Consider the following 25,737-nt stretch of genomic DNA (forward strand, 5'->3'; position numbering starts at 1 on the left):
AGGAGTCAGGCCAGAACTACGCGGGAGGATCTTGTCAATGATCTCAAGGTAGCTGGGACCATAGTCACCAAGAAAACAATTGGTAACACACTACGCCGTGAAGGACTGAAATCCTGCAGCGCCCGCAAGGTCCCCCTGCTCAAGAAAGCACATATACAGGGCCGTCTGAAGTTTGCCAATGAACATCTGAATGATTCAGAGGAGAACTGGGTGAAAGTGTTGTGGTCAGATGAGACCAAAATCGAGCTCTTTGGCATCAATTCAACTTGCCGTGTTTGGAGGAGGAGGAATGCTGCCTATGACCCCAAGAACACCATCCCCACCGTCAAACATGGAGGTGGAAACATTATGCTTTGGGGTGTTTTTCTGCTAAGGGGACAGGACAACTTCACCGCATCAAAGGGACGATGGACGACGACATGTACCGTCAAATCTTGGGTGAGAACCTCCTTCCCTCAGCCAGGGCATTGAAAATGGGTCGTGGATGGGTATTCCAGCATGACAATGACCCAAAACATACGCCCAAGGCAACAAAGGAGTGGCTCAAGAAGAAGCACATTAAGGTCCTGGAGTGGCCTAGCCAGTCTCCAGACCATAATCCCATAGAAAATCTGTGGAGGGAGCTGAAGGTTCGAGTTGCCAAACGTCAGCCTTGAAACCTTAATGACTTGGAGAAAATCTGCAAAGAGGAGTGGGACAAAATCCCTCCTGAGATGTGTGCAAACCTGGTGGCCAACTACAAGAAACGTCTGACCTCTGATTGCCAACAAGGGTTTTGCCACCAAGTACTAAGTCATGTTTTGCAGAGGGGTAAAATACTTATTTCCCTCATTAAAATGCAAATCAATTTATAACATTTTTGACATGCGTTTTTATTTTCATTTTGTTGTTGTTATTCTGTCTCTCACTGTTCAAATAAACCTAACATTAAAATTATAGACTGATCATGCCTTTGTCAGTGGGCAAACGTACAAAATCAGCAGGGGATCAAATACTTTTTTCCCCTCACTGTAGGTAGTGGTGTAATAATGTTATTTATATTTATATTTTGTTTTATATGTAATGTAAGTGTTTTAATATGTTTGGACCCCAACAAGAGTAGCTGCTGCCTTGGCAGCTAATGGTGATCCCTAATAAATACAAATACAGTTGTGTCATGTTGGCTGGATGTCCTTTGGGTGGTGGACCATTCTTGATTCACACTGGAAACTGTTGAGCATGAAAAACTCAGCAGCGTTGCAGTTCTTGACAAAAACCGTGCGCCTGGCACCTACTACCATACCCCGTTCAAAGGCACTTAAATATTTTTTTTTGCCCATTCACCCTTTGAATGGCACACATACACAATCCATGTCTCAAGGCTTAAAAATCCTTCTTTAACCTGTCTCCTCCCCTTCATCTACACTGATTGAAGTGGATTTAACAAGTGACATCAATAACGGATCATAGCTTTCACCTGGTCAGTCTGTCATGGAAAGAGCAGGTGTTCCTAATGTTTTGTACACTCAGTGTACATTTCCCAAGAAACATTCACATTTTGAAACGCACCCTCCCCAGCAAACGCACCCTCCCCAGCAAACACAACCGCCCCAGCAAACACACCCTCCCCAGCAAACACACACAAAGGTAGCCTTATCGGCTGGGGAGGGTCAAGTCAAAGGTGATAAGAACAGCCTGTGGTGGTGACTGAAGAACTAACCTTTCCTACTCTCCCACACACACACACACACACACACACACACACACACACACACACACACACACACACACACACACACACAAAGGGTTCTCCCCAAAGAATGGAAGAGAGGTGCTGCACCACCCTGTGGACTAAAACATATATATATATGGTGTTCAAAAACGCCAAAAAATCTCTGAGTCCAAAGAGGCCCCCTCCGGGCTTCCCCCGCCGCACCCCGGCAGCACCACCCTGCACACACACACACACCTCTCCTCTACCTGATACCTCAGTTTATCACACTTCAACAAGCACAGACTCTTTGTGTGTGTGTGTACCCCTGGGAAGGGGTCTCTCTCCAGATAGTGCTCACCTGAGGTGTGTGTGTGTGTGTGTGTGTGTGTGTGTGTGTGTGTGTGTGTGTGTGTGTGTGTGTGTGCGTAACCCTGCATGTGCGTGTGTCTGATGTCTGGAGGTAAAATGTGTGATGTGAATGAATCCATGTTGCGAGTCTGTCAAATTTCTATTACTGCTTTGTGGGCAAGACGGACTAAAAATAACGATCTCTGCACGCGCTTGACCTTCCTTGAAATGACACAGCTGCCTCTCTCTCCCCACTGCTTTTGTCTGTTAGGGCTGCTCAGTCAGTACACCGCATCGTCTCAGCTGTGTGTGTGTGTGTGTGTGTCGGTGTGTGCTTCTGTAGATCAGCAAGTCAATTCCTGATTGATTTGTTATGTTTCTTTTCTCCTTTCTTGATATAAATAACCAAAGCATCACCCTCTGTCTATAAAGTGTTAATGAAATGCTTGCTCACCCACACACCATGGCTCGTAGATACAGGCATTTTCTCTCCCAAACAACAGGCATATATACAAAAGTATGTGGACACCCCTTCAAATTAGTGGATTTGGCCATTTCAGCCACACCCGTTGCTGACAGGTGTATAAAATCGAGCACACAGTCATGCAATCTCCATAGACAAACATTGGCAGTAGAATGGCTTTATTTAAGAGCTCAGTGACTTTCAACGTGGCACAGTCAAAGGATGCCACCTTACCAACAAGTCAGTTCGTCAAATTTCTGCCCTGCTAGAGCTGCCCCGTTCAACTGTAAGTGTTGTTATTGTGAAGTGGAAACGTCTAGGAGCAAGTGGTAGGCCACACAAGCTCACAAAACAGGACCGGCGAGTTCTGAAGCGCGTAGTTTGGAACTACCGAGCACACAAGCCTAAGATCACCATGCACAATGCCAAGCAACGGCTGGAGTGGTGTAAAGCTCGCCACCATTGGACTCTGGAGCAGTGGAAACACATTCTCTGAAGTAATGAATCACGCTTCACCATCTGGCAGTCCGACAGACGAATCCGGGTTTGGCGGATGCCAGGGGAACGCTACCTGCCCAAATGCATTGTGCCAACTGTAAAGTTTGGTGGAGGAGGAATAATGGTCTGGGGCTGTTTTTCATGGTTCGGGCTAGGCCCCTTAGTTCCAGTGAAGGGAAATCTTAATGCTACAGCATACAATTACATTTTAGCCAATTCTGTGCTTCCAACTTTGTGGCAACAGTTTGGGGAAAGCCCTTTCCTGTTTCAGCATGACAATGCCCCTGTGTACAAAGCGAGGTCCATACAGAAATGGTTTGTCGAGATCGGTGTGGAAGAACTCGACTGGCCTGCACAGAGCCCTGACCTCAACTCCATCGAACACCTTTAGGATGAATTGGAACGCCGACTGCGAGCCAGGCCCAATCGCCCAACATCAGTGCCCGACCTAATGCTCCCAGAAGAGTGGAGGCTGTTATAGCAGCAAATAGGGGACCAACTCCATATTAATGCCGATGATTTTGGAATGAGACGTTCGACGAGCAGGTGTCCACATACTTTTGGTCAGGTAGTGTATATAGACAGACAGGGCATGAATGAGCATTTGGAATCGATGGCTTCAAGCATGAATCCACAAAGTTTAGGACTTTAGAGATGCCTTTGTTACTTTATCACAGTGTAATGATCAATGCACCTGAGGAAATACAATTGGCTTATGTAGACATTATATCTGATGTGTACAAAGGCTCTTTTCTCCAAGTTTCCTGTGGGAAGCAGCTAAACGAACCAATCCCACTCAGGGTTGGTATATAAACAGACTGCCCATGGAGTGCTGTCAACTTCATCAGTGGAATGGTATCCAATACATCAAACACATGGTTTCCGTGTGTTTGATGCCATTCCATTGGCTCCGTTCCAGCCATTATTATGAGCCGTCCTCCCCTCAGCAGCCTCCACTGACGCAGACTGAGACAGTGACTGCCTGTGATGCAGTTGGGTTGTCGTGGAGGCTTCGGTCACCCATGACGGAACATCTCATCCTACATCCAGGTCAACACTCTGTATCAGACAGATGCAGCTACAGCACCTCTGGACTGGCCTGAGGCTGCAGGGGAAACGTGCTGCTCTGGACTGTGCTGTCCACTCTGTCTCCCATTCCATGTACCAGAATACTGCCATTGGCGAGGACATTCTTACCTTTACTGTTAAGGCGAGGCTGTAAGTTCTACCCACAAAACACAACCTAACACTCTGGTACCCTGCAAACCATGATCCGTTCTGTGTTTTACACCCCAAATTAAATGTAATGGAGTCTGTTGCACATGTTGTTAATGGTTGCCATTCATACAAAGCCGTGTACATTGCAAGACATGACTGCCTTGTCGACGTGGTAGCTACTGAGGTGAGACAGGTGTTCTCACCACCAGCACACATACACAAACATTCTCTTGTCAGAGGAGCCTGGTTTGACGATGATGTGTTTTCTTGTATGCCGAATAAGCCAAATATTGTTGTTGTTCGGGGGGAGGCCAGAGAGACGTGCTGATTTTGGAGGTGGGCTGCTCATTTGACTGCAACATGGAGCAGGCCTTTTCTGACAAGCTTACACACCAGCCCCTCGTGACACACCTGGACAGCCTTGGCTATCAGTGAAAGCTTGCTGTGGTTATATTGGGGAGTCTCTGCCATGTTCACAGGCTGACAGTATCTGGCCTTCAGATTGCAGGCCTACATAAGACCAAGGTGAAGCAGGTACTGCTCCGTGTCAGCAGTCATGGGCAGCCTTGCTGTGTGGAGAAGAAGGTGCTTTCCGTTTCCCACATATCCCTGCCCTGAAATGTTACAATCCTTATTGTATGAATTATGATTTGTGGATTCAAATAAAATATTTAAAATGTGTGCGTGTGCCTGCTTCTGTAGATCAGCCTGTGCAAGTACATTTCCTGTTCAATTTGTTGTGTTACTTTTCCTCCTTTCTTGATATAAATAACCAAAGCATCACCAATGAGATAACCCAGCTGAGACTATTTCTGGAGCCAGTAATTGCTTATTAACAGTGAGACCATTATTGTAATAGACACTGATTCTGTCAAGAAGAATGATTGACAGTACCCTGCCACTAGTGGGCGACATCACAAACAGTTGAGCAATTAGGCTAACGGTCCAAAACAGGGTCATGTTCATTAGGGCATGCAATGGGACACTTTTTGCAATTGAAAACGAAAATGAGGGTTGCTATTAGACAAGCCCAGATAGTCAATCGCTGTTTCAGTAGTTGTTTTTTTTATGTTTGGTGCCTAATGAACACGACCCATTAATAACCCGAAGTTGTCAACTTGTTGCACACACACACACACAAGAAGTGATGTGTCACCTTGCTCTGTGTTGGTCCGGTCGAGCGTCTCGTTTTCGCCAGTTGTGGTGAGCCCTCCCGACCCCTCGCTTAGTGGTTCACTGCGGTTCACGCTCTCCCGCGAGCCAAAACGTACGTGGCCGCGGCCGCTGGACCGGGAACTGATGTCCGGCGAGGTGTCCGACAGTCCCGGGAGGTCCTCGGCCTTCGTGGGCGTCACCGTGAACCGTACCGACGCCATTATTGGGTCTTGGAGGAATGGGGGTCAAAGGTTAGAGGTCAAGGGTCACCAACTACGCTAGCTCAGCTAATCAATGCTAGGCTAACCTACGCAAGGCTAACCTATGCTAAGCTAATATTCAAATGATTGTGCGGAGACGGCGACTACACTTGAATCTGCACTTCCCCATTGAATTGGACTGGTTTCAATGGCACATGTGGGATGAATGTCATGAGATATGTGTGCCTTTTTTCCATTTGATGAATGTGTAATGGTTTAACATAGAGCCTAAACTTTAAAATTGTAAACAAATTAATTAGATTGAGGAGGAAACTGTGTCTCTTAAGATTTTTTTTTTTTTTTTTTTACTTCCCTTCAGCTTTCAATTCAGGTTTTATAAAAATTAATAAAAAGTGCATAGCATTCCCTTTTCACTTCAATTAATATTATTGCATCTCATTGCTTGTTCAGAAACTGGATTAGTACCATGTGTTCATACCTTCCCCAATGACCTGACAATGAACTATATTGCTTAATAAGACTGGCTATCAATATGTAGGCCTAGTGTCAAATCTGCCTCTGCTCTCGTATTCCCAAGTAAACACGTTTTTTTTCTTCTTCTCTGTGGTTATATGCACCTTAGTGATGGCTTAGATTTCCTCTATGGATGACAATGAGTGACTAATGATGGATTGATGGGGGGAATAGGGAAGGGGAGAGAACCAAGACAAAGGGAGAGAAAAAAGGAGAAGAGAAAAGGAGGATAGCTGCTATTAGAGTTCAGTTATGTAGTATGGAAGGTGACAGTTCATATTTCTGAAAGATGTATACAAAAGGCATTTGTTTTGATTAATGACTGATGACATGTCTGTCACTCAGTAACCTAACCTGACAGAGAGCAGAACAGATGAATGTGCTTTCACAAATACCTCTCAGGGGAGCAAACTGCAAAAAGTTAACCAGGTGAGAACACTGACTGAACAACAGACTCCTTGCTCTGACTCAATTCTGTGATGTACAGGTAACTGCCAAAATAAAGGAAACACCAACATAAAGTGTCTTCATAGATATACACATGACCTTAAGCATGATGTTATGTTGATTGCTTAATTAACTCCAGAACCACATCTGTGTGGAAGCACCGGTTTCAATATACTTTGTATCCTTCATTTACTCAAGTGTTTCCTTTATTTTGGCAGTTACTTGTAATTCAGTTGAGTAGTTGCTTTGGTGCGGTTTATAATTTAATTATTATACCAGAGCGGTTCCAACCGGTTGGGCCAGTGGCAGCTCGAGCCGAGCCACATGCGGAGGCACTCATGTCTTTGTGCAGTACTGTAGCCGTATTGTAGACAGCTACTCATAGTTAAACGATGGGATGGTTGCTTGCTATTAGTTTCGCATGATTTCGAGTAGTACAACTCGTCTTTCTAGTGTTCTACTAGGCATATTTAGCTAGTCGGGGGTGTGGCAAATTGTTTGGGCAATCTTGTCAGTTCGTGGGGTACACATGAACTGAAGCTACATATCGGTGTATGAAATTATTTTAGTCTCATAGCTAGGTACAACCTTGGTTGCCATCCCACGAATCTATGCATAGAGGTGAGACAAGGATGCGACTGTTGGATTGAAATGCATCCGTTTAAATCAAAATGAATACGTAGTGACTAGTTGGAACGCAGGCGCATGTAAAGCGAAATAAGATAGTTGTGTTCGCTGAACAAGCCTCATCAAATATCCAGATTGAACATACTGATAACGTTACACCGACGTGCACTTGCTTAAAATACCATATGATGAGCTAGCTAGTATCGGTTGGCTGGCTAACTAGTACTACACTTAACAGTTAAGCCAATTATCATTTCTAGCTAGTTCGAACCAGTCAGGCAAAATTGTCATATCAATATATTCCAAACCCGCGGTTGAAATACATTTAGAAAAAATAAACTATATTTAAACTACAGCTAGCATGGCTAGCTAGCTATAGCATTTTTGTTGACAAAACGATGCGGCATGTCAACAATGTATTAGCATGTCAACGTATGCAGATGTTCCGTGGGCGTAAACAATCTTTATTTTCTGGAATTACACAATATGTGTACGGTAATTTGTCAACTTTCAAGTCATGGTATCGAAATAAACTAGCTGAACACCCTACTACGTTTGTGTCTTGCTTATCATGAAGGAATCCCCTTACAGTAAGTTAGCTACTTCTTGTCCTTATCAGTCGACTGTCGTCCGTTGAATTTACAGTAATACTGTAGCTAGCTAGCTGTTAGCCACGCTGCTAAATTGTGACAGACTTAACTCACACGTACCTTGTTCACCGGATAGAAATTGACAGAATTCTACGACAACTTCACTGAAATATTTCAAACAATATACATAGCGCGTATATAGTCTTCTCGTGTCCCATGTATCCAGCTGTTTGGCTTGCTAGTTCTCAAAATGAATTGAAACCATAGCAGCTCCATGCATGTACTCGCCTCATCCTTTATTGTCGGCACTTTGTCCAACAGTCAGAAACGCGCGCCAGCCCCCGCCTCTCAGTACCTCTTTCGCTTGCCGTAATGTAGATCTCGCGCATGCGGGGTAGGGCGGAACAATAAATCCCTAGAAAAAGGGTTTGTCCCAGATGTACCAAAAGAGAGTTGAGAAAAAAAGTGAAACAGTAACTACAAGTCAATGTACTTTCCACATTTCATTTATTCTCCAAAACAAAAAGATCTTTAGAAAAATATTGACAATACATCAATTTTACAGTTCAATTTGACAGCTCTGAAACCACATGATGGATTACAGGAGAATCATAATGCAGTACTTGATGTCCAAAATGATACATTTGTTCTGTAAACGCATAAGACGAAAATAAACCTCAATTTAAAAATGCATTCTAGCAGATCAAATAGCCTATATAGGGGCCAGCCTGTGATTTCATAAGCAGATCTCTCAGGCTAGCCCCAAGGCATACATCCTCAACAAATGCCAGCAAACAAAAGCCATCTGCATCCCTCTGGCCCAAACAATGGAGGAGCGAGCCTCTTTCAAATCAATTGATGGTAAATCAAAGCCTGATTCACATGTATTGGGCAAAGCTGAACTGTACTGGTTACACATCCATCACAACATGCTGGAAAGAACAATGTGAAAAGAAAATATCCAAGCCAACGGGTTGGCCTGTAGCATTAATCAGCCATAATAGTCATTGAGAAAGTATTGGTTCCATGCTCCAATCACAGGATGGGTCTGGGCTGCTGGGTCAGTAGGAGGCCGAAGCGTTTCTTCAGGGTCACCCGGTGCCTGGAGAACTTGTCATCAGGCGAGAAGCGGGCAGGATGGGCAGAACTGGTGGGCTGGCCCAATAGATCCACCTTCTGTTGAGCCACGCCATGTGAGAACGAGAGGCAAAAGAGGGACGAGAAGAAAAGTAATAACATGAACAAGTAGCCTAGTAGAACTTGTCACATAGCTAGGATGTTATACTAGTGTTGGACAGGCCCATTTTCTATATACAAGTTGTAGAGTCAGAAAAATAAAAGTTGTTTGGATACGTGGACCAGCTCTTTGAGAAGGTTATGAATTGCATCATTAGTTGATGTTGAGGTGACATCTAAGCAGGACATGAGAACACAACTAACGTTTGCTAACTAGCTAGTTAAATCAGGACCTAGCTACAATAACACCATATAAAGTCCTACACAACCAATTTATTACAATGCTGAAAATAGAAGTAGCTAATATGTGTATAGAGCGGACACGATTCTATTCCACATTGAATACTGCTTAACGTTACAGTAGCTTGCTAAACATACCTTCAGAGTGTAAACTCTCTCCCCATTCTCGTTCAAGTAGAACTGCAGGAACATCGTGGCAAATAACTTGTGCTTTGTAAGTTATAAACAAATTTACTGCACCACCAAAGTGGACTTCTTCACTTTTATTTTACAGAAAATGTGCCTATATCTGTAGCGTTCTGCGCTCCTCGTGCGTTTTTTTTTATCTGTGTGTAGAAACTGGAAAACGGATATCCGTGAGGAAAAGGGTACCTCTTCCGCAAAGCAAATCGGGAAATTGAGTTTTATTTGCAGTCATCGTACTTGAAAGAGTTTTCGTATTATAATATTTTATAAACACAGTCACGACAATATTATTATTTCCATCATGTTCTGTTAATATTATTTTTTTGTTGTCCCCAGAATGTTTGATCATCGTAAGTGTCCGAGTTAGAATTAGAACTCGAAATGTTTATTTTCGAAACAGAATTAATGAAAAATGCAAAATGATGATTTGCGTGTGCGCACAGTTTGCAAAACATCGTCCAAAACAAATGCCATAACAGGTTAGTTTTTTTGTTGTTATATATTATTTGACAACATGACGGAATAGCCACGGTATTATTAGGCTTCTCAAGTTGTCTAGATGTTGAATGAAATTACCCAGTGGGCTATCAATGTCTTTTCCGTATTATGCTGGCTATAAGTACATCAGATTCTCCAGTCTCCAACATAAGAGGCAGCCTGTCTGTGATGGCTTATGACACCTGCAAAGTTAGCTTTATTACATTACATTTCGATGCAGCTAGATCAGGGATGTCAAACTGGTGGGCATTTGCCTCCACCCTATGGCAAAATGAGGAGAATTGCATGAAATGAGTTATAAAATTGCAAAATCTGCTCTCCGCCCCATGGCAAAATGTGTAGAATTGTAGCAAACTTGTAATTGTTTTGCTCGCAAGGGGTGGGGGTATGGATGTGGGTACGCAGACCCACGAGCCACTGCGGCCCCTCATGATGGGTTACGTTTTTTTGTGGCCCCCAACCCCATCAAAGTTGCCCATCCCTGAGCTAGATTAGTTGTAATAGTCCTATTTCAGAGAGAGGGAGAGATTGAGACATTCACTGACTCTCACTAAATAAAAACTTCCAAAGCTACAGTAAGTTTGGCATGACATCAAATACTGTATGTTTTGGCAGGTGCAAAAATTCAAATTCTAGACGGATCCACTTTAGGAAACAACCCCTCATCCCACTCCTTTACCCCAGGAGGAAGGAGAAGAAACATCATCTCCCATGGACCTTGGCAATACAGAGACAGCATCCATACCAACTCCTCTTCCTCATACAGACCCGGATGAATCAAAGTCTGTAACGGTACAGGGAGCAACCCTAGACTGTGGGGTGGACTTAGAAAGGCCCATGCCTAAGTCAGAGACACCACCTCAGATATTATGGGAATCACACCCTGCACAGACAGTGTCTATTTCTCCACTTGCTAACATAGACCCTGATGAATCAGAGTCAGTTCTGAAGCTGGAGCCAGCCCCATGCCCTGAGATGGATCCTGAAAACACAAACTCTGACTCAGTTTTATGTCAGATACAAGATGAATTTGACTCAGCACAGAAACCATCAGAGCAGCGAGATCCATTCCCAGATTTGATCCTGCTGACTGACACTGATCTCTCCTTTCCAACTGTGTCAGAGACAGCACCGTGTCTAGGACCAGAACTAGACCCATCTGACATGAGGGATTCTGAGGATCCCATATCTGCTTCAGAACCACTTCAGATAGACAGGGAACCAGACCCTTGCAGGAAAGAACTGGGGTCTATGCCCAGGCCTACTCCTCATCCTCACATAGATTCCAGAGTGAAGCTGGGGTCAGACCCATGCCCTGACACAGACTCAGAAAACACTAAATCTACACCGCCTGAGCTACAAGGGGAGCCCGACACAGCCGAGATACCGTCAGAGCAGCCGGCCACAGCATTGACCTCTACGACTGAATCAGAGGTTGACCTGGCCTCTCCAGCCGCATCGTGTTCAGTGTCATGTGTTGGACAACCAGACTTGTGCAATGGGATGAGATCTGAAAATCCCACGCCTGCATCAGAGCCACATCAGACAGAAGAAGATCCTGACCTAGTCCAGATACAGGCTAACACTCCTCTCCCTCACCTAGACTCCCAGGGATTTGAGTCGGTGCCACCTCATAAATCTGACGCAACTCAGATAGGCCTACAGCCAGAACAGCCAGCCCCAGTCTCACTGACTGTCAAGACTGAGCCCGGTCTCTCTTCTCTGGCTGTATTGTATCCAGTGGCATACATCCGACAAGAACCAGGTGTGGTGACTCTGCAGTCTGACTCACAGGGGAGGGACAGAATCCTTGAAGGCTCCCGCCTGCGACGCCTCCAACCTCAGCCTCAGTCTCTCCCATACTTTCCACCCATACAACCACCAACATATTCACCCATCCGTCCTCAGCAGTCTCCATCCATATCGAATGGCCCTTGTCCGATGATCTGTCACTCAATCCTTATCCCTAGCTGCCCTCCTCTGGACCTCCCACCAGACTTTCCTTCATATCACCCCCAGATTAACCATAACTGCCCTCAACCAGGCCCTAATCGCCCCTCACTGGCCCCCCAGCTACGCCCTAACCACCCCCAACCACCACCGGACCTCCAGCTCGGCCCAGGCTTACCCGGTCCTCTCCCTGGGATGGCTGGTTCCATTCCTGGTTCTCTCCCCAGCCAGCCCCCAACTACCCAGGCCTGGTGTCGCGGCGAGAGCTTCTCCTCCCGGGGGGTGTTTGAGAACTACAGGTGGTGGCAGAACCTCCGGGACATGGCCAGAAAAATCTACCCCGACAGTGGACCTGACGCAGAGGCCCTGGCCTGCTTCTTCATGTGAGTGTTGCGTCTGAAATGACACCCTTTTCCCTATGTAGTGCACTATTTTTGACAAAAGTAGTGGACTCTATAGGGCACTCATTCCACGGAGCGCTGAGTGTCCTTCCTTGTACTTGATTGATGAATTAAGGTCACTGATTAGTAAAGAACTCCCCTCACCTGGTTGTCTAGGTCTTAATTGAAAGGAAAAAACTAAAACCAGCAGACGCTAGGCCCTCCATGGAATGAGTTTGACAGCCCTGGTATAGGGAATGGGGTGCCATTTAGTAAGCACATTGGAGAGTGGATTCTGTGCTAGTGTGTGTAGTTAGCCTTATACAGCATCTGCTCCCTTTATTGGCAGCTTCTACTGTCGTTATCTTTCCTGATGATCTGTTGTTTTCCTTTATAAAGACATGAGAGGCCTCTGAACAGAATACTGCTGCTCCCCAGTTTATTCCTGCACCATAATAATAACTATTCTTGTTTAGCTAGTTTTTATGGGCCTTAGTAAGTAGACTCTTGCTCAGTGACTTGGTGCTGTGTATTGTTTTGGTAATACGGTCTTTATTACCATGTAATAACGGACTATAAATAGAAACCTTGTATCTTTATTTACCTTTTATTTATATTTTTGCACTGTCTCAATGCAGACTCATAGGGCCCTACACACTCACACACACACAAACACTCACTCCATCATCTTCTCACTCACACATAATATGCACATACATTTATACTGACTCTACACACCCGCACACCCACTCACATACAAGCTGCTGCTACTCTGTTTATCTTATATCCTGATGCCTAGTCCCCTTACCCCTATACATATCTACCTATATCACTCCAGTATCCCTGCACATTGTAAATATGGTAGTGGAACTGACCCTGTATATAGTATGCTTTCTTACTTACCAATTGTGTTCTTCATACTTCTTATTTCTCATGTGGGGTTTTTTCTACTATTACATTGTTATTGATTATTGCATTGTTGGGTTTTGAGTTTGCAAGAAAGGCATTTTGTGCATGTGACATTAAAACATGAAACGTGAAAAATAGAAGTCTCTGAGTAGAGGGTCTGTGAGTGAGAGTTGTAGAGGGTTATGTTACAGTTTTGGTGACATAGATATTGACTGTACTACCCCTAACCATGTGTGTGTCTGTGTGTCTGTGTCTCTTCAGTCCAGTGATTCGTTCCTTCTGTCTCCAGTACCCCTCGCTCCTCTTCACCCAGGGCATTAGTGCAGCGGTGGGAGAATGGAGGAAACTCTCCAACTACGACCGTATGGAATACTACCACTTGGCCCAGAAGTGAGTCCACAGTGTGTGTGTGTGTGTGTGTGTGTCAGTTTATGTGTCTGTGTGTGTGTCCTCACAAAACACAAGATGTCATTCAACTTTGGCACAGTTAAGACACACAAACAACTTTTGAAAGAAATGTTAACACTGACATACCATCCAATTATTACCCTCACAGTTTGTACAGTTTTGTAACTCCCATAGCTCTGCACTTAAAGAGCAATCTGGGATTGGTTAATCCATTTTTATACTTATATAGCCATTGATTCCATCCCCCAGATTGCTCCTTTAAATGCACTTTTCATGTTAACATCTACAGAATGTCCTCCTCATAAAATATGGAATGTTTGATTAGATTATCAAATAAGTGGTAACTGCATCATTGTGGAATTACATTGAAAGGTACTAACAATGATACCCTACTGAAGATATAAATATATGAATCATGTGGAAAGAGTTTATTTATCAAATTAGATTAGATTTACATGGGTAGTTTCAAGTTTTAATGTCACGTGCACAAGTACAGTGAAATGCCTTTCTTGCAAGCTCTAGACCCAACAATGCAGTAATCGTCAACTATGACAGACAAATTGAGAAAAACAAATCCAGAAAATGACATTGTAGGATTTTTAATGAATTTATTAGCAAATTATGGTGGAAAATAAGTATTTGGTCACCTACAAACAAGCAAGATTTCTGGCTCTCACAGACCTTTAAGAGGCTCCTCTGTCCTCCACTCGTTACATGTATTAATGGCACCTGTTTGAACTTGTTATCAGTATAAAAGACACCTGTCCACAACCTCAAACAGTCACACTCCAAACTCCACTATGGCCAAGACCAAAGAGCTGTCAAAGGACACCAGAAACAAAATTGTAGACCTGCACCAGGCTGGGAAGACTGAATCTGCAATAGGTAAGCAGCTTGGTTTGAAGAAATCAACTGTGGGAGCAATTATTAGGAAATGGAAGACATACAAGACCACTGATAATCTCCCTCGATCTGGGGCTCCACGCAAGATCTCACCCCGTGGGGTCAAAATGATCACAAGAACGGTGAGCAAAAATCCCAGAACCACACGGGGGGACCTAGTGAATGACCTGCAGAGAGCTGGGACCAAAGTAACAAAGCCTACCATCAGTAACACACTACGCCGCCAGGGACTCAAATCCTGCAGTGCCAGACGTGTCCCCCTGCTTAAGCCAGTACATGTCCAGGCCCGTCTGAAGTTTGCTAGAGTGCATTTGGATGATCCAGAAGAGGATTGGGAGAATGTCATATGGTCAGATGGTAAAAACTAAACTCGTCGTGTTTGGAGGACAAAGAATGCTGAGTTGCATCCAAAGAACACCATACCTACTGTGAAGCATGGGGGTGGAAACATCATGCTTTGGGGCTGTTTTTCTGCAAAGGGACCAGGACGACTGATCCGTGTAAAGGAAAGAATGAATGGGGCCATGTATCGTGAGATTTTGAGTGAAAACCTCCTTCCATCAGCAAGGGCATTGAAGATGAAACGTGGCTGGGTCTTTCAGCATGACAATGATCCCAAACACACCGCCCGGGCAACGAAGGAGTGGCTTCGTAAGAAGCATTTCAAGGTCCTGGAGTGGCCTAGCCAGTCTCCAGATCTCAACCCCATAGAAAATCTTTGGAGGGAGTTGAAAGTCTGTGTTGCCCAGCGACAGCCCCAAAACATCACTGCTCTAGAGGAGATCTGCATGGAGGAATGGGCCAAAATACCAGCAACAGTGTGTGAAAACCTTGTGAAGACTTACAGAAAACGTTTGACCTGTGTCATTGCCAACAAAGGGTATATAACAAAGTATTGAGAAACTTTTGTTATTGACCAAATACTTATTTTCCACCATAATTTGCACATAAATTCATAAAAAAATCCTACAATGTGATTTTCTGGATTTTTTTCCTCATTTTGTCTGTGATAGTTGACGTGTACCTATGATGAAAATGACAGGCCTCTCTCATCTTTTTAAGTGGGAGAACTTGCACAATTGGTGGCTGACTAAATACTTTTTTCCCCCACTGTGGTACTAAAAATAACATAAGGTAGAACAAAGACACACGTGAAATAAAAATAAGAAGAACACAAGAAGTAAGTAAGCATACTATTTACAGGGTCAGTTCCAATACCATATTTACAATGTGCAGGGATACTGGAGTGATAGAGGTAGATATGTACTTCTGGTCGTTTCTCATAATCTTTTACCAATATAGTAGTGCACATACATTTTGGTCACGTTAAATATGTTGGGGAATAGGGTGTCATTTGAGGTGTTGTGTGTGTGTGTGTGTGCACGTGCATGTTTGCTTGATCATCTTTAGATTCGTGGAGCTTGAGGTGGAGGAGGTGACAGCTAAGGAAAGATCAAAGGTCATACAAAGGTCACTGTCAGGGACAGGTCAGAGTGGAGCCCAGGCTGAGTTGAAAGGTCATTATTCCTGCATGCTAACTTTTATTTTTTTATTTCACCTTTATTTAACCAGGTAAGCCAGTTGAGAACAAGTTCTCATTTACAACTGCGACCTGGCCAAGATAAAGCAAAGCAGTGCGATAAAAACAACAACAACACAGAGTTACATATGGGGTAAACAAAACATACAGTCAATAACACAATAGAAAATCTATATACAGTGTCTGCATGGAGGTAAGGCAATAAATAGGCCATAGTGCAAAATAATTACAATTTAGTATTAACACTGGAATGATAGATGTGGAGAAGATGATGTGCAAATAGAGATACTGGGGTGCAAATGAGCAAAATATATAACAATATGGGATGAGGTAAGGTAGTTGGGTGGGCTAATTTCAGATGGGCTGTGTACAGGTGCAGTGATCGGTAAGCTGCTCTGACAACTGATGCCTAAAGTTAGTGAGGGAGATAAGTGTCTCCAGCTTCAGAGATTTTTGCAGTTCGTTCCAGTCATTGGCAGCAGAGAACTGGAAGGAATCGCGGCCAAAGGAGGTGTTGGCTTTGGGGATGACCAGTGAGATATACCTGCTGGAGCGCATACTACGGGTGGGTGTTGCTATGGTGACCAATGAGCTAAGATAAGGTGGGGATTTGCCTAGCAGTGATTTATAGATGACCTGGAGCCAGTGGGTTTGGCGACGAATATGTAGTGAGGACCAGCCAACAAGAGCGTACAGGTCACAATGGTGGGTAGTATATGGGGCTTTGGTGACAAAACGGATGGCACTGTGATAGACTACATCCAATTTGCTGAGTAGAGTGTTGGAGGCTATTTTGTTAATGACATCGCCGAAGTCAAGGATCGGTAGATTAGTCCGTTTTACGAGGGCATGTTTGGCAGCATGAGTGAAGGAGGCTTTGTTGCCAAATAGGAAGCCCAGTCTAAGGCACTGAATCGCAGTGCTAGCTGTGCCACTAGAGATCCTGGTTCGAATCCAGGCTCTGTCGCAGCTGGCCGCGACCAGAAGACTCATGGGCGGCGCACAATTGGCCTAGTGTCGTCCAGGGTAGGGGAGGGAATGGCCAGCAGGGATGTAAAAAAAAATAATAATAAAAATAAAAGGTATTCACTAACTGTAAGTCGCTCTGGATAAGAGCGTCTGCTAAATGACTCAATGTAATGTAAAATGTAGATTTAACTTTGGATTGGAGATGCTTAATGTGAGTCTGGAAGGAGAGTTTACGGTCTAACCAGACACCTAGGTATTTGTAGTTGTCCACATATTCTAAGTCAGACCCGCCGAGAGTAGTGATTCTAGTTGGGCGGGCGGGTGCAAGCAGCGTTCGATTGAAGAGCATGCATTTAGTTTTACTAGCGTTTAAGAGCAGTTGGAGGCTACGGAAGGAGTGCTGTATGGTATTGAAGCTCGTTTGGAGGTTTGTTAACACAGTGTCCAATGAAGGGCCAGATGTATACAAAATGGTGTCGTCTGCGTAGAGGTGGATCTGAGAGTCACCAGCAGCAAGAGCGACATCATTGATATACACAGAGAATAGAGTCGGCCCGAGAATTTAACCCTGTGGCACCCCCATAGAGACTGCCAGAGGTCCAGACAACATGCCCTCCAATTTGACACATTGAACTCTATCTGAGAAGTAGTTGGTGAACCAGGCGAGGCAGTCATTTGAGAAACCAAGGCTATTTAGTCTGCCAATAAGAATGCGGTGATTGACGGAGTCGAAAGCATTGGGCAGGTCGATGAAGACGGCTGCACAGTACTGTCTTTTATCGATTGCGGTTATAATATCGTTTAGGACCTTGAGCGTGGCTGAGGTGCACCCATGACCAGCTCGGAAACCAGATTGCATAGCAGAGAAGATACGGTGGGATTCGAAATGGTCGGTGATCTGTTTGTTAACTTGGCTTTCAAATACTTGAGTGTCACCCCCCTTTGAAGAGGGGGATGACCGCGGCAGCTTTCCAATCTCTGGGGATCTCAGACGATACGAAAGAGAGGTTGAACAGGCTGGTAGTATGTATGGGTTGCGACAATTTCAGCAGCTAATTTTAGAAAGAAAGGGTCTAGATTGTCTAGCCCATCTGATTTGTAGGGGTCCAGATTTTGCAGCTCTTTCAGAACATCAGCTATCTGAATTTGGGTGAAGGAGAAGGGGGGGCATGGGCAAGTTACAGCGGAGGGTGCAGAGCTGGTGGCCGGGGTAGGGGTAGCCAGGTGGAAAGCATGTCCAGCCATAGCAAAATGCTTGTTGACATTTTTGAATATCGTAGATTTATCGGTAGTGACAGTGTTTCCTAGCCTCAGTGCAGTGGGCAGCTGGGAGGAGGTGCTCTTATTCTCCATGGACTTTACAGTGTCCCAAAACCTTTTGGAGTTAGTACTACAGGATGCAAATTTCTGTTTGAAAAAGCTAGCCTTCGCTTTCCTAACTGATTGTGTATATTGGTTCCTGACTTCCCTGAAAAGTTGCATATCGCGGGGGCTGTTCGATGCTAATGCAGTACGCCACAGGATGTTTTTGTGCTGGTCAAGGGCAGTCAAGTCTGGGGTGAACCAGGGGCTATATATGTTCTTCGTTCTGAATTTTTTGAATGGGGCATGCTTATTTAAGATTGAGAGGAAAGCACATTTAAAGAACAACCACTGAGAGGTCACAAGAGGTCCCCAGCAACTTTCAAACTACAGATTAACTTCTCATTCACACAATCTATTGGACAGCCTCTGTAAACCATGCATATGCATCTCTGCCATTACACATTTAGGGCTCAATTCAATCCGTACTGCTGAAGATCTGCTTTTATAGCTCGATTGACAATTAAAGGCAATGTTCGCATAGGTCGTGGAGAATGCATTCACGGTAAACGCTGCATATGCCAGCTCAATCGGAAATTGCTTTTAAATGTGAACAGCTGTACAATGCAGATATTCTGCACTACGGTTAAACCAAGCACTTGGATAGCTAGTACTCTGAAATGTATTTTTACATATAGTTAATTATATATATACAGTTGAAGTCGGAAGTTTACATACACTTAGGTTGGAGTCATTAAAACTTGTTTTTCAACCATTCCACAAATTTCTTGTTAACAAACTACAGTTTTGGCAAGTCGGTTAGGACATCTACTTTAAGTAATTTTGACAACAATTGTTTACAGACAGATTATTTCACTTATAATTCACTGTATCACAATTCCAGTGGGTCAGAAGTTTACATACACTAAGTTGACTGTGCCTTTAAACAGCTTGGAAAATTCCAGAAAATGATCTCATGGCTTTAAAAGCTTCTGATAGGCTAATTGACATCATTTGAGTCAATTGGAGGTGTACCTGTGGATGTATTTAAAGTATTTCAAGGCCTACCTTCAAACTCAGTGCCTCTTTGCTTGACATCATGGGAAAATCAAAAGAAATCAGCCAGAATGTCTTTCTTTTTTTGACCTCCACAAGTCTGGTTCATCCTTGGGAGTAATTTCCAAATGCCTGAAGGTACCACGTTCATCTGTACAAACTATAGTATGCAAGTATAAACACCATGTGACCACGCAGCCATCATTCCGCTCAGGAAGGAGATGCGTTCTGTCTCCTAGAGATGAATGTACTTTGGTGCGAAAAATGCAAATTAACCCCAGAACAACAGCAAAGGACCTTGTGAAGATGCTGGAGGAAACAGGTACAAAAGTATCTATATCCACAGTAAAACGAGTCCTATATCGACATAACCTGAAAGGCCGCTCAGCAAGGAAGAAGCCACTGCTCCAAAACCGCCATAAAAAAGCCAGACTACGGTTTGGAACTGCACATGGGGCCAAAGATCATAGTTTTTGGAGAAATGTCTTCTGGTCTGATGAAACAAAAATAGAACTGTTTGGCCATAATGACCATCTTTGTGTTTGGAGGAAAAAGGGGGTGTTGCAAGCCGAAGAACAGCATCTCAACCGTGAAGCACGGGGGTGGCAGCATCATGCTGTGGGGATGCTTTGCTGCAGGAGGGACTGGTGCACTTCACAAAATAGATGGCATCATGAGGAAGGAAAATTATGTGGATATATTGAATCAACATCTCAAGACATCAGTCAGGAAGTTAAAGCTTGGTCGCAAATGGTTCTTCCAAATGGACAATGACCCCAAGCATACTACCAAAGTTGTGGCAAAATGGCTTAAGGACAACAAAGTCAAGGTATTGGAGTGGCCATCACAAAGCCCTGACCTATAGAACATTTGTGGACAGAACTGAAAAAGCGTGTGCGAGCAAGGAGGCCTACAAACCTGACTCAGTTACACCAGCTCTGTCAGGAGGAATGGGCCAAAATTCACCCAACTTATTGTGGGAAGCTTGTGGAAGGCTATCCAAAACGTTTGACCCAAGTTAAACAATTTAAAGGCAATGCTACCAAATACTAATTGAGTGTATGTAAACTCCTGACCCACTGGAAAGCTGAAATAAATAATTCTCTCTACTATTATTCTGACATTTCACATTCTTAAAATAAAGTGGTGATCCTAACTGACCTAAAACAGAATTTTTACTAGGATTAAATGTCAGGAATTGTGAAAAACTGAGTTTAAATGTATTTAGCTAAGGTGTGTGTAAACTTCCGACTTCAACTGTATAGTTAAAGTGGTTACCCAAAAAGTGAATTAATCATTTGTATGAATGAATGAAGCCACATGGTGTGAAAACTTAATGATGATCTCTCTCCCTCTCCCTCCCCTCAGCAGGTTACACAGGGAAGAGCAGTGCCACCACGTCAGCCAAAGAGACAGAAACCAAAAGCACCACCAGAGTTAACCAAGCCAAGGACAAAACTCAGAGAGCCACCAAGAGTGGCAGTGGTCCTAGAGTGCCCCATGGTGGCCGACTAGGGAAAGTGGACATCAAGGTATTGACAAAATTACTGGAAGCTAAACTGTCCCAAAAATACCCAGTCACTCTTGTCAGGTACTGTAGTTGGCATTAAACGTTATTGAGTTGGCATGGCTGTGTAGAAAGTTAAACAAAGGCAAACAATTTGTCTACTTCCCTCAAGGTCCTGGAGGAACGTGCCCTCGGGGAGTACACGGCAGCCATGGAGGCCCTCCTTATTGACCCCGCCGGGGTCAGGGAGAGGTTAGAGGTCAGAGGTCAAGAGGAAGAGGGGGATAAGGAAGAGGAGGGAGAAGGAGATGGGGAATGCTCGTTCACGGAGTATCTGAATGAGCTGTGTAGTCAGAGGGAGTTTGTCACTAAGGTAATGAACATACAAAGGAATTGATGTGATGTATATTTTTCTTACAATCATAAGCATTTCCTGGTGGATTCTGTCTTTTCAGTCTTTTAAATCATATAATTTCATGATGGATTTTTAAGGTAACGAACATCAGTTCAGAAAAAATAAGAAACCTGCACACTGCTCTTGATAGTATCACTGCTCTTGATAGTATCACTGCTCTTTATTAAGCTTTACGTATCGGCCTCAAGGCCTTCATCAGAGCTTTTGTGAGTGTTTATAATTTGCACCCTTATGTAGACATTGCTCCACCCACAATGCATCGAATGGGGTTGGAGTCGAGGGAAAATAAGCAAGTGTTACCAAATATAACAATGTGCATTTCATAAGTATTCTAATAAAGTGTGTACATAAAACATATATAAAAAAGAGCTCACTGACGCACAAGTCTCAGTCTTATCTAAGGGCCTCTCTTTTGTACCTACATAAACAGACAAACCATTTGATACGAAAGTAGATCTGTTGAAATTATTTTGCAAGATTAAACTTAAACACGTGTTTTCCCAAAACACTGTTTCTGGCCTAGAAACCCAACAAAGAACTGTTACCCATTTTAAGCCCAAAAGCAAATTCTGTCCTATGGTTAACAACTCCTTCGATTAATACCTATTGTAGGTTAGTCGAACAAAAAGCCATGTCTGTAAATACATGAGAAAAACAAACCATATTCAGAAGAACCTCACCAGGACAGAAGAACAGGCACTTAATGATCTAATGAAAGACTCATCTTTGGTTATCAAACCTGCAGACAAGGGGGAGGAGCTGTGGTCGTTTTAGACTATGAAAAATACAAAGAAAAGATTCAGAGACAACTCAGTAATGAACGTTTCCATAGAAAACTGAGTGTTGATCCCACACAGGTTTTCCAAAGGGATATTAGCTCTAATCTGGAGCAAGCGCTATTAAACAACCTTATCTCAAAACCTGAATATGAATACCTTGGCTGCAAATGTGCCATACTTCAATGCCTGTACATTTTGCCTAAATTACACAAACCTAAAACACAACAAGGCAATTATCCAGGCAGACCAGTGGTTGCAGGAATAGGCTCAATGTTAGAGCCATTGTCGAACTTTGTAGACTATTTTATTAAATATCATGTGCAAGCATTGCCATCATATGTGAAAGACTCTATAGACTAAATAAGATTTCATCAATAACGGGATTAACAGAATACTATTTTGGTCACATTAGATGTCGAGAGTCTATATACCAGCATTCCCCACACGGGGGGCTGGCAGCCCTAGCTCACTAGTTGAGAGACTGAGATACAGAAAAATACCCACCAACAAACTTTATTCTAGAGCTGGCTGAATATGTTTTGACGTAGAACTATTTCAGGTTTGATGATTAATACTACCTCCAAACGAATGGAACATTGATGGGCTCCACATTCGCTCCAAGCTATGCTAACCTTTATGTGTGTCATTTTGAAGAACGTTTTGTTAACAATGAAAATGAACATCTATTTTTGAATAAAATCCTGAAGTGGTATCGATATATTGACGACATGTTTTGCATATGGGGAGGAACGGGAGAAGAGCTGCCAGACTTCATGGTATTACTCAATGACATTGACCCCAATCTCAAATTCTCTATTGAATGTGACACTAAACGTGTTCATTACCTCGATATGTGGATTGAGAAATCAAATGGAACCCTGTTTACAACTCTGTACAGAAAAGAAACGGACAGAAATACTCCATTACAGGGGGACAGCTTCCACCCTGAGCCATTAAAAAAAGAGGACTTCCAAGAAGGCAGTTTTTTTTAGACTTCGCCGTATCTGCCACTCCACAGAGGACTATCTAGAAAAAGCAGCGGAGATGCGCAATAGGTTTCTAAGAAGGCGCTACTCCACAATGTATGGATGAAGTTCTTAATTTGGTATTAGGGAAAACCAGTGGCGATTTTAGCATGTAAATCTTGGTGGGGCAAAAAAATAAAGTGGGATGCATGCCAGCAAAGCCACTACACTACACAACACTAAACAATACATTAATCGCACTATAACGGTGACAAACGGTGCCCCCAAACTGTTAGGGCCTACATAAAGCTGTCCCAACATCAATCCCAACACCTTACCACTGCTACACCTGGCTATCAGCGGAGCCTTGTCTGGCAGCGAAACAGTTCATTCAGCCTCATTTACTGCCTTTTAAAAAACATAGACGATATGGCAGACTTTTTTTTAAACAAATGTGGTTTCTACAGACAATTGCGATGTACAAACTATGGCATAAGGGGACGACAAGCGGTTAAGAGGAAATCCGTAATTTCGATTAAGACATTAATGAGCGAGCTAGGACGGAGGTAGTCAATATAACTATTTGTTCAGCACTTTTGAAATGTACAGCGACAGAATTCAGAACATGGGCCGTTCTTACAGTATCCTCCCTGTACACCAAGTCAGAACCGTAGGATAAATAAAGGGGACGTATAAGCAGACAATGAAAGCTCTTACAATATTCGATGATTACATTTCTCTAAAACAGGTTATAGGCTACATGTGCACCACCAAGTCAGAACAATAGGCGAAATTAAGAGGTGGAAATAGACCAAATTATTAGGGTGAGGCACATGGGCTACTAACAGCTTACTACACAACATACACTTAGTATTACTTTCTTAGCTACAGTATACATATCTCCCTGGCATTATACATCATTTATGCAGCAGCATACAGTACATTTTTGGACTCACGTTGTTGTGCTCACTTGAACTGGAAGGTGGCGCGGCGGTCCTTCTTGGGCAAATTTTGTCATCAAAGAAAGAGGCTGGATTTACAATTCCGAGTTGGATGACGGTTCAAAACGTATTTTCCCAGTCGGAGCTCGTTTATTCTCGACTTCCCAGTTTTCTTGAACTCACTGGAAGTCAAGTTTTCGCAGTTCCGAGTTAACAGTTGTTTTGAGCGCGGCACAAATCATGCTTCATTGACAGCATGGCCAATGTTGAATGTTCATCATTTTAAACTTGGAAAAGGGACAACACAGACACTCTACTGAATAGCAGGCTAGTGATTGCTTTGCAATGCTTGCAGTTAGCCACCGTTACCGATTCCTTCCAAACCACTCATTGTTGAATTTGCGATTTCCAATTAGTTTATGTCCAATGGCCGATGAGCACCGATACGTTTTATCTATCATTTATCTTCATTATTTATCTTCATATGACACGGATTAAAAAGGATTTGCCAGTAGATTGTCGACTTGATTCATGATGATGACTGCTAGCTAAGATTTTGAAAGTAAGATGTTGACATGATCAGTCCAATCAAAGCTACTGTAAATATAATGTGATTTGACTTCATTTTATCTGTGGCCAATGACCTTGAGCCTTCTTGGAAGGGCCTTTAATGACGTCTCGCCGGTGGGGAAAACATGCAAAAAAAAGACCCACTAGAGCTAAAGAACGCTGTAATGTTCACCACCACCTATAATTTGAACTTGCGCAAAGTGGGAGATGCTGTCAAAAAACACTGGCATGTTTTATCATCGGACCCAGCTTTGCCAGCTGAATTTAAGAAGCAACCAGTTATTCTATATTGGAGAGGTCGCAATTTACACGACAAATTGGTCCATGCCAACAGCCAGCCACAAAAGAAAATGAGCCAGGCTCTTTTCCGCCCTCTTCCGAATGGTAGCTATAAATGCAGAGGTTGCGCACAGTGCAACAGTATGATGAAGTGTGAATATTTCTGCCAGTGTCACCCGTATACAGGAAAACGGTTCCAAATAAATGACATTAATACGTGCTCCACCCCCCATGTTATCTACATGATTAAATGTCCATGTGGGCTGTGTTATGTTGGTAAAACCTCTCATTCTCTCAAACAGAGAATGAATTAACACAAAAATTCAATCAGGAGAAACGACAGGGATTATCCAGAAGCAGTACATTTTAATGACCAAAAACATGACATTACTACCTTTAGATTTTGTGGCATAGAGAAAGTTAAGATATCAGACAGTGGAGGGGATATAATTAATACTCTGAGCAAAATATAATGTTTTTGGATTTTCACCCTCCAGACATTATTCCCAAAAGGTCTTAATGATGAAATGCCCATGCATGTTATGTTGTAAATGTGAACATGAGTTAATGCCGCCACTTCAGATTACTCTGACGTTTTTTCTTGCACTGTACCCAATGATTTATGAAAGCTTACTTGATAGGTTGATGTCCTCATTGTGGTTTTACAGATGTGTTTAATACATTTTATGTACACACTTTATTAGAATACTTATGAAATGCACATTGTTATATTTGGTAACACTTGCTTATTTTCTCCTCGACTCAAACCCCATTCGATGCATTGAACAGATGTGGGTGGAGCAATGTCTACATAAGGGTGCAAATTATAAACACTCACAAAAGCTCTGATGAAGGCCTTGAGGCTGATAGGTAAAGCTTAATAAAGAGCAGTGATACTATCAAGAGCAGTGATACTATCAAGAGCAATAAT

At 43.3% G+C, this 25,737-nt stretch overlaps 2 protein-coding genes across 2 annotated transcripts in view; both read right to left on the reverse strand.

Moving 5' to 3' along the window:
- The window catches only part of slc12a6 (solute carrier family 12 member 6), a 29,188-nt gene extending 21,126 nt beyond the window's left edge, over positions 1 to 8,062 (reverse strand). Inside the window, 2 exon segments of the mRNA XM_084156416.1 lie at positions 5,377 to 5,604; positions 7,894 to 8,062. Coding sequence (XP_084012542.1) covers positions 5,377 to 5,596 — 220 coding nt within the window. The 5' untranslated portion in view covers positions 5,597 to 5,604; positions 7,894 to 8,062.
- A 195-nt stretch (positions 8,063 to 8,257) lies between these two features.
- Positions 8,258 to 9,583, reverse strand: LOC311113024 (H/ACA ribonucleoprotein complex subunit 3-like). Its single transcript, XM_084156147.1, has 2 exons — positions 9,388 to 9,583; positions 8,258 to 8,949 (listed from the first exon to the last, which is right to left on the reverse strand). Exons 1-2 carry the CDS (start codon positions 9,439 to 9,441, stop codon positions 8,809 to 8,811), a joined length of 195 nt encoding a protein of 64 aa, XP_084012273.1. The 5' UTR covers positions 9,442 to 9,583; the 3' UTR covers positions 8,258 to 8,808.
- Positions 9,584 to 25,737: the final 16,154 nt, after the last annotated feature.

This window comes from Coregonus lavaretus (genome assembly GCF_964263955.1).
Source record: "Coregonus lavaretus genome assembly, chromosome: 39".
NCBI lineage: Eukaryota > Metazoa > Chordata > Actinopteri > Salmoniformes > Salmonidae > Coregonus > Coregonus lavaretus.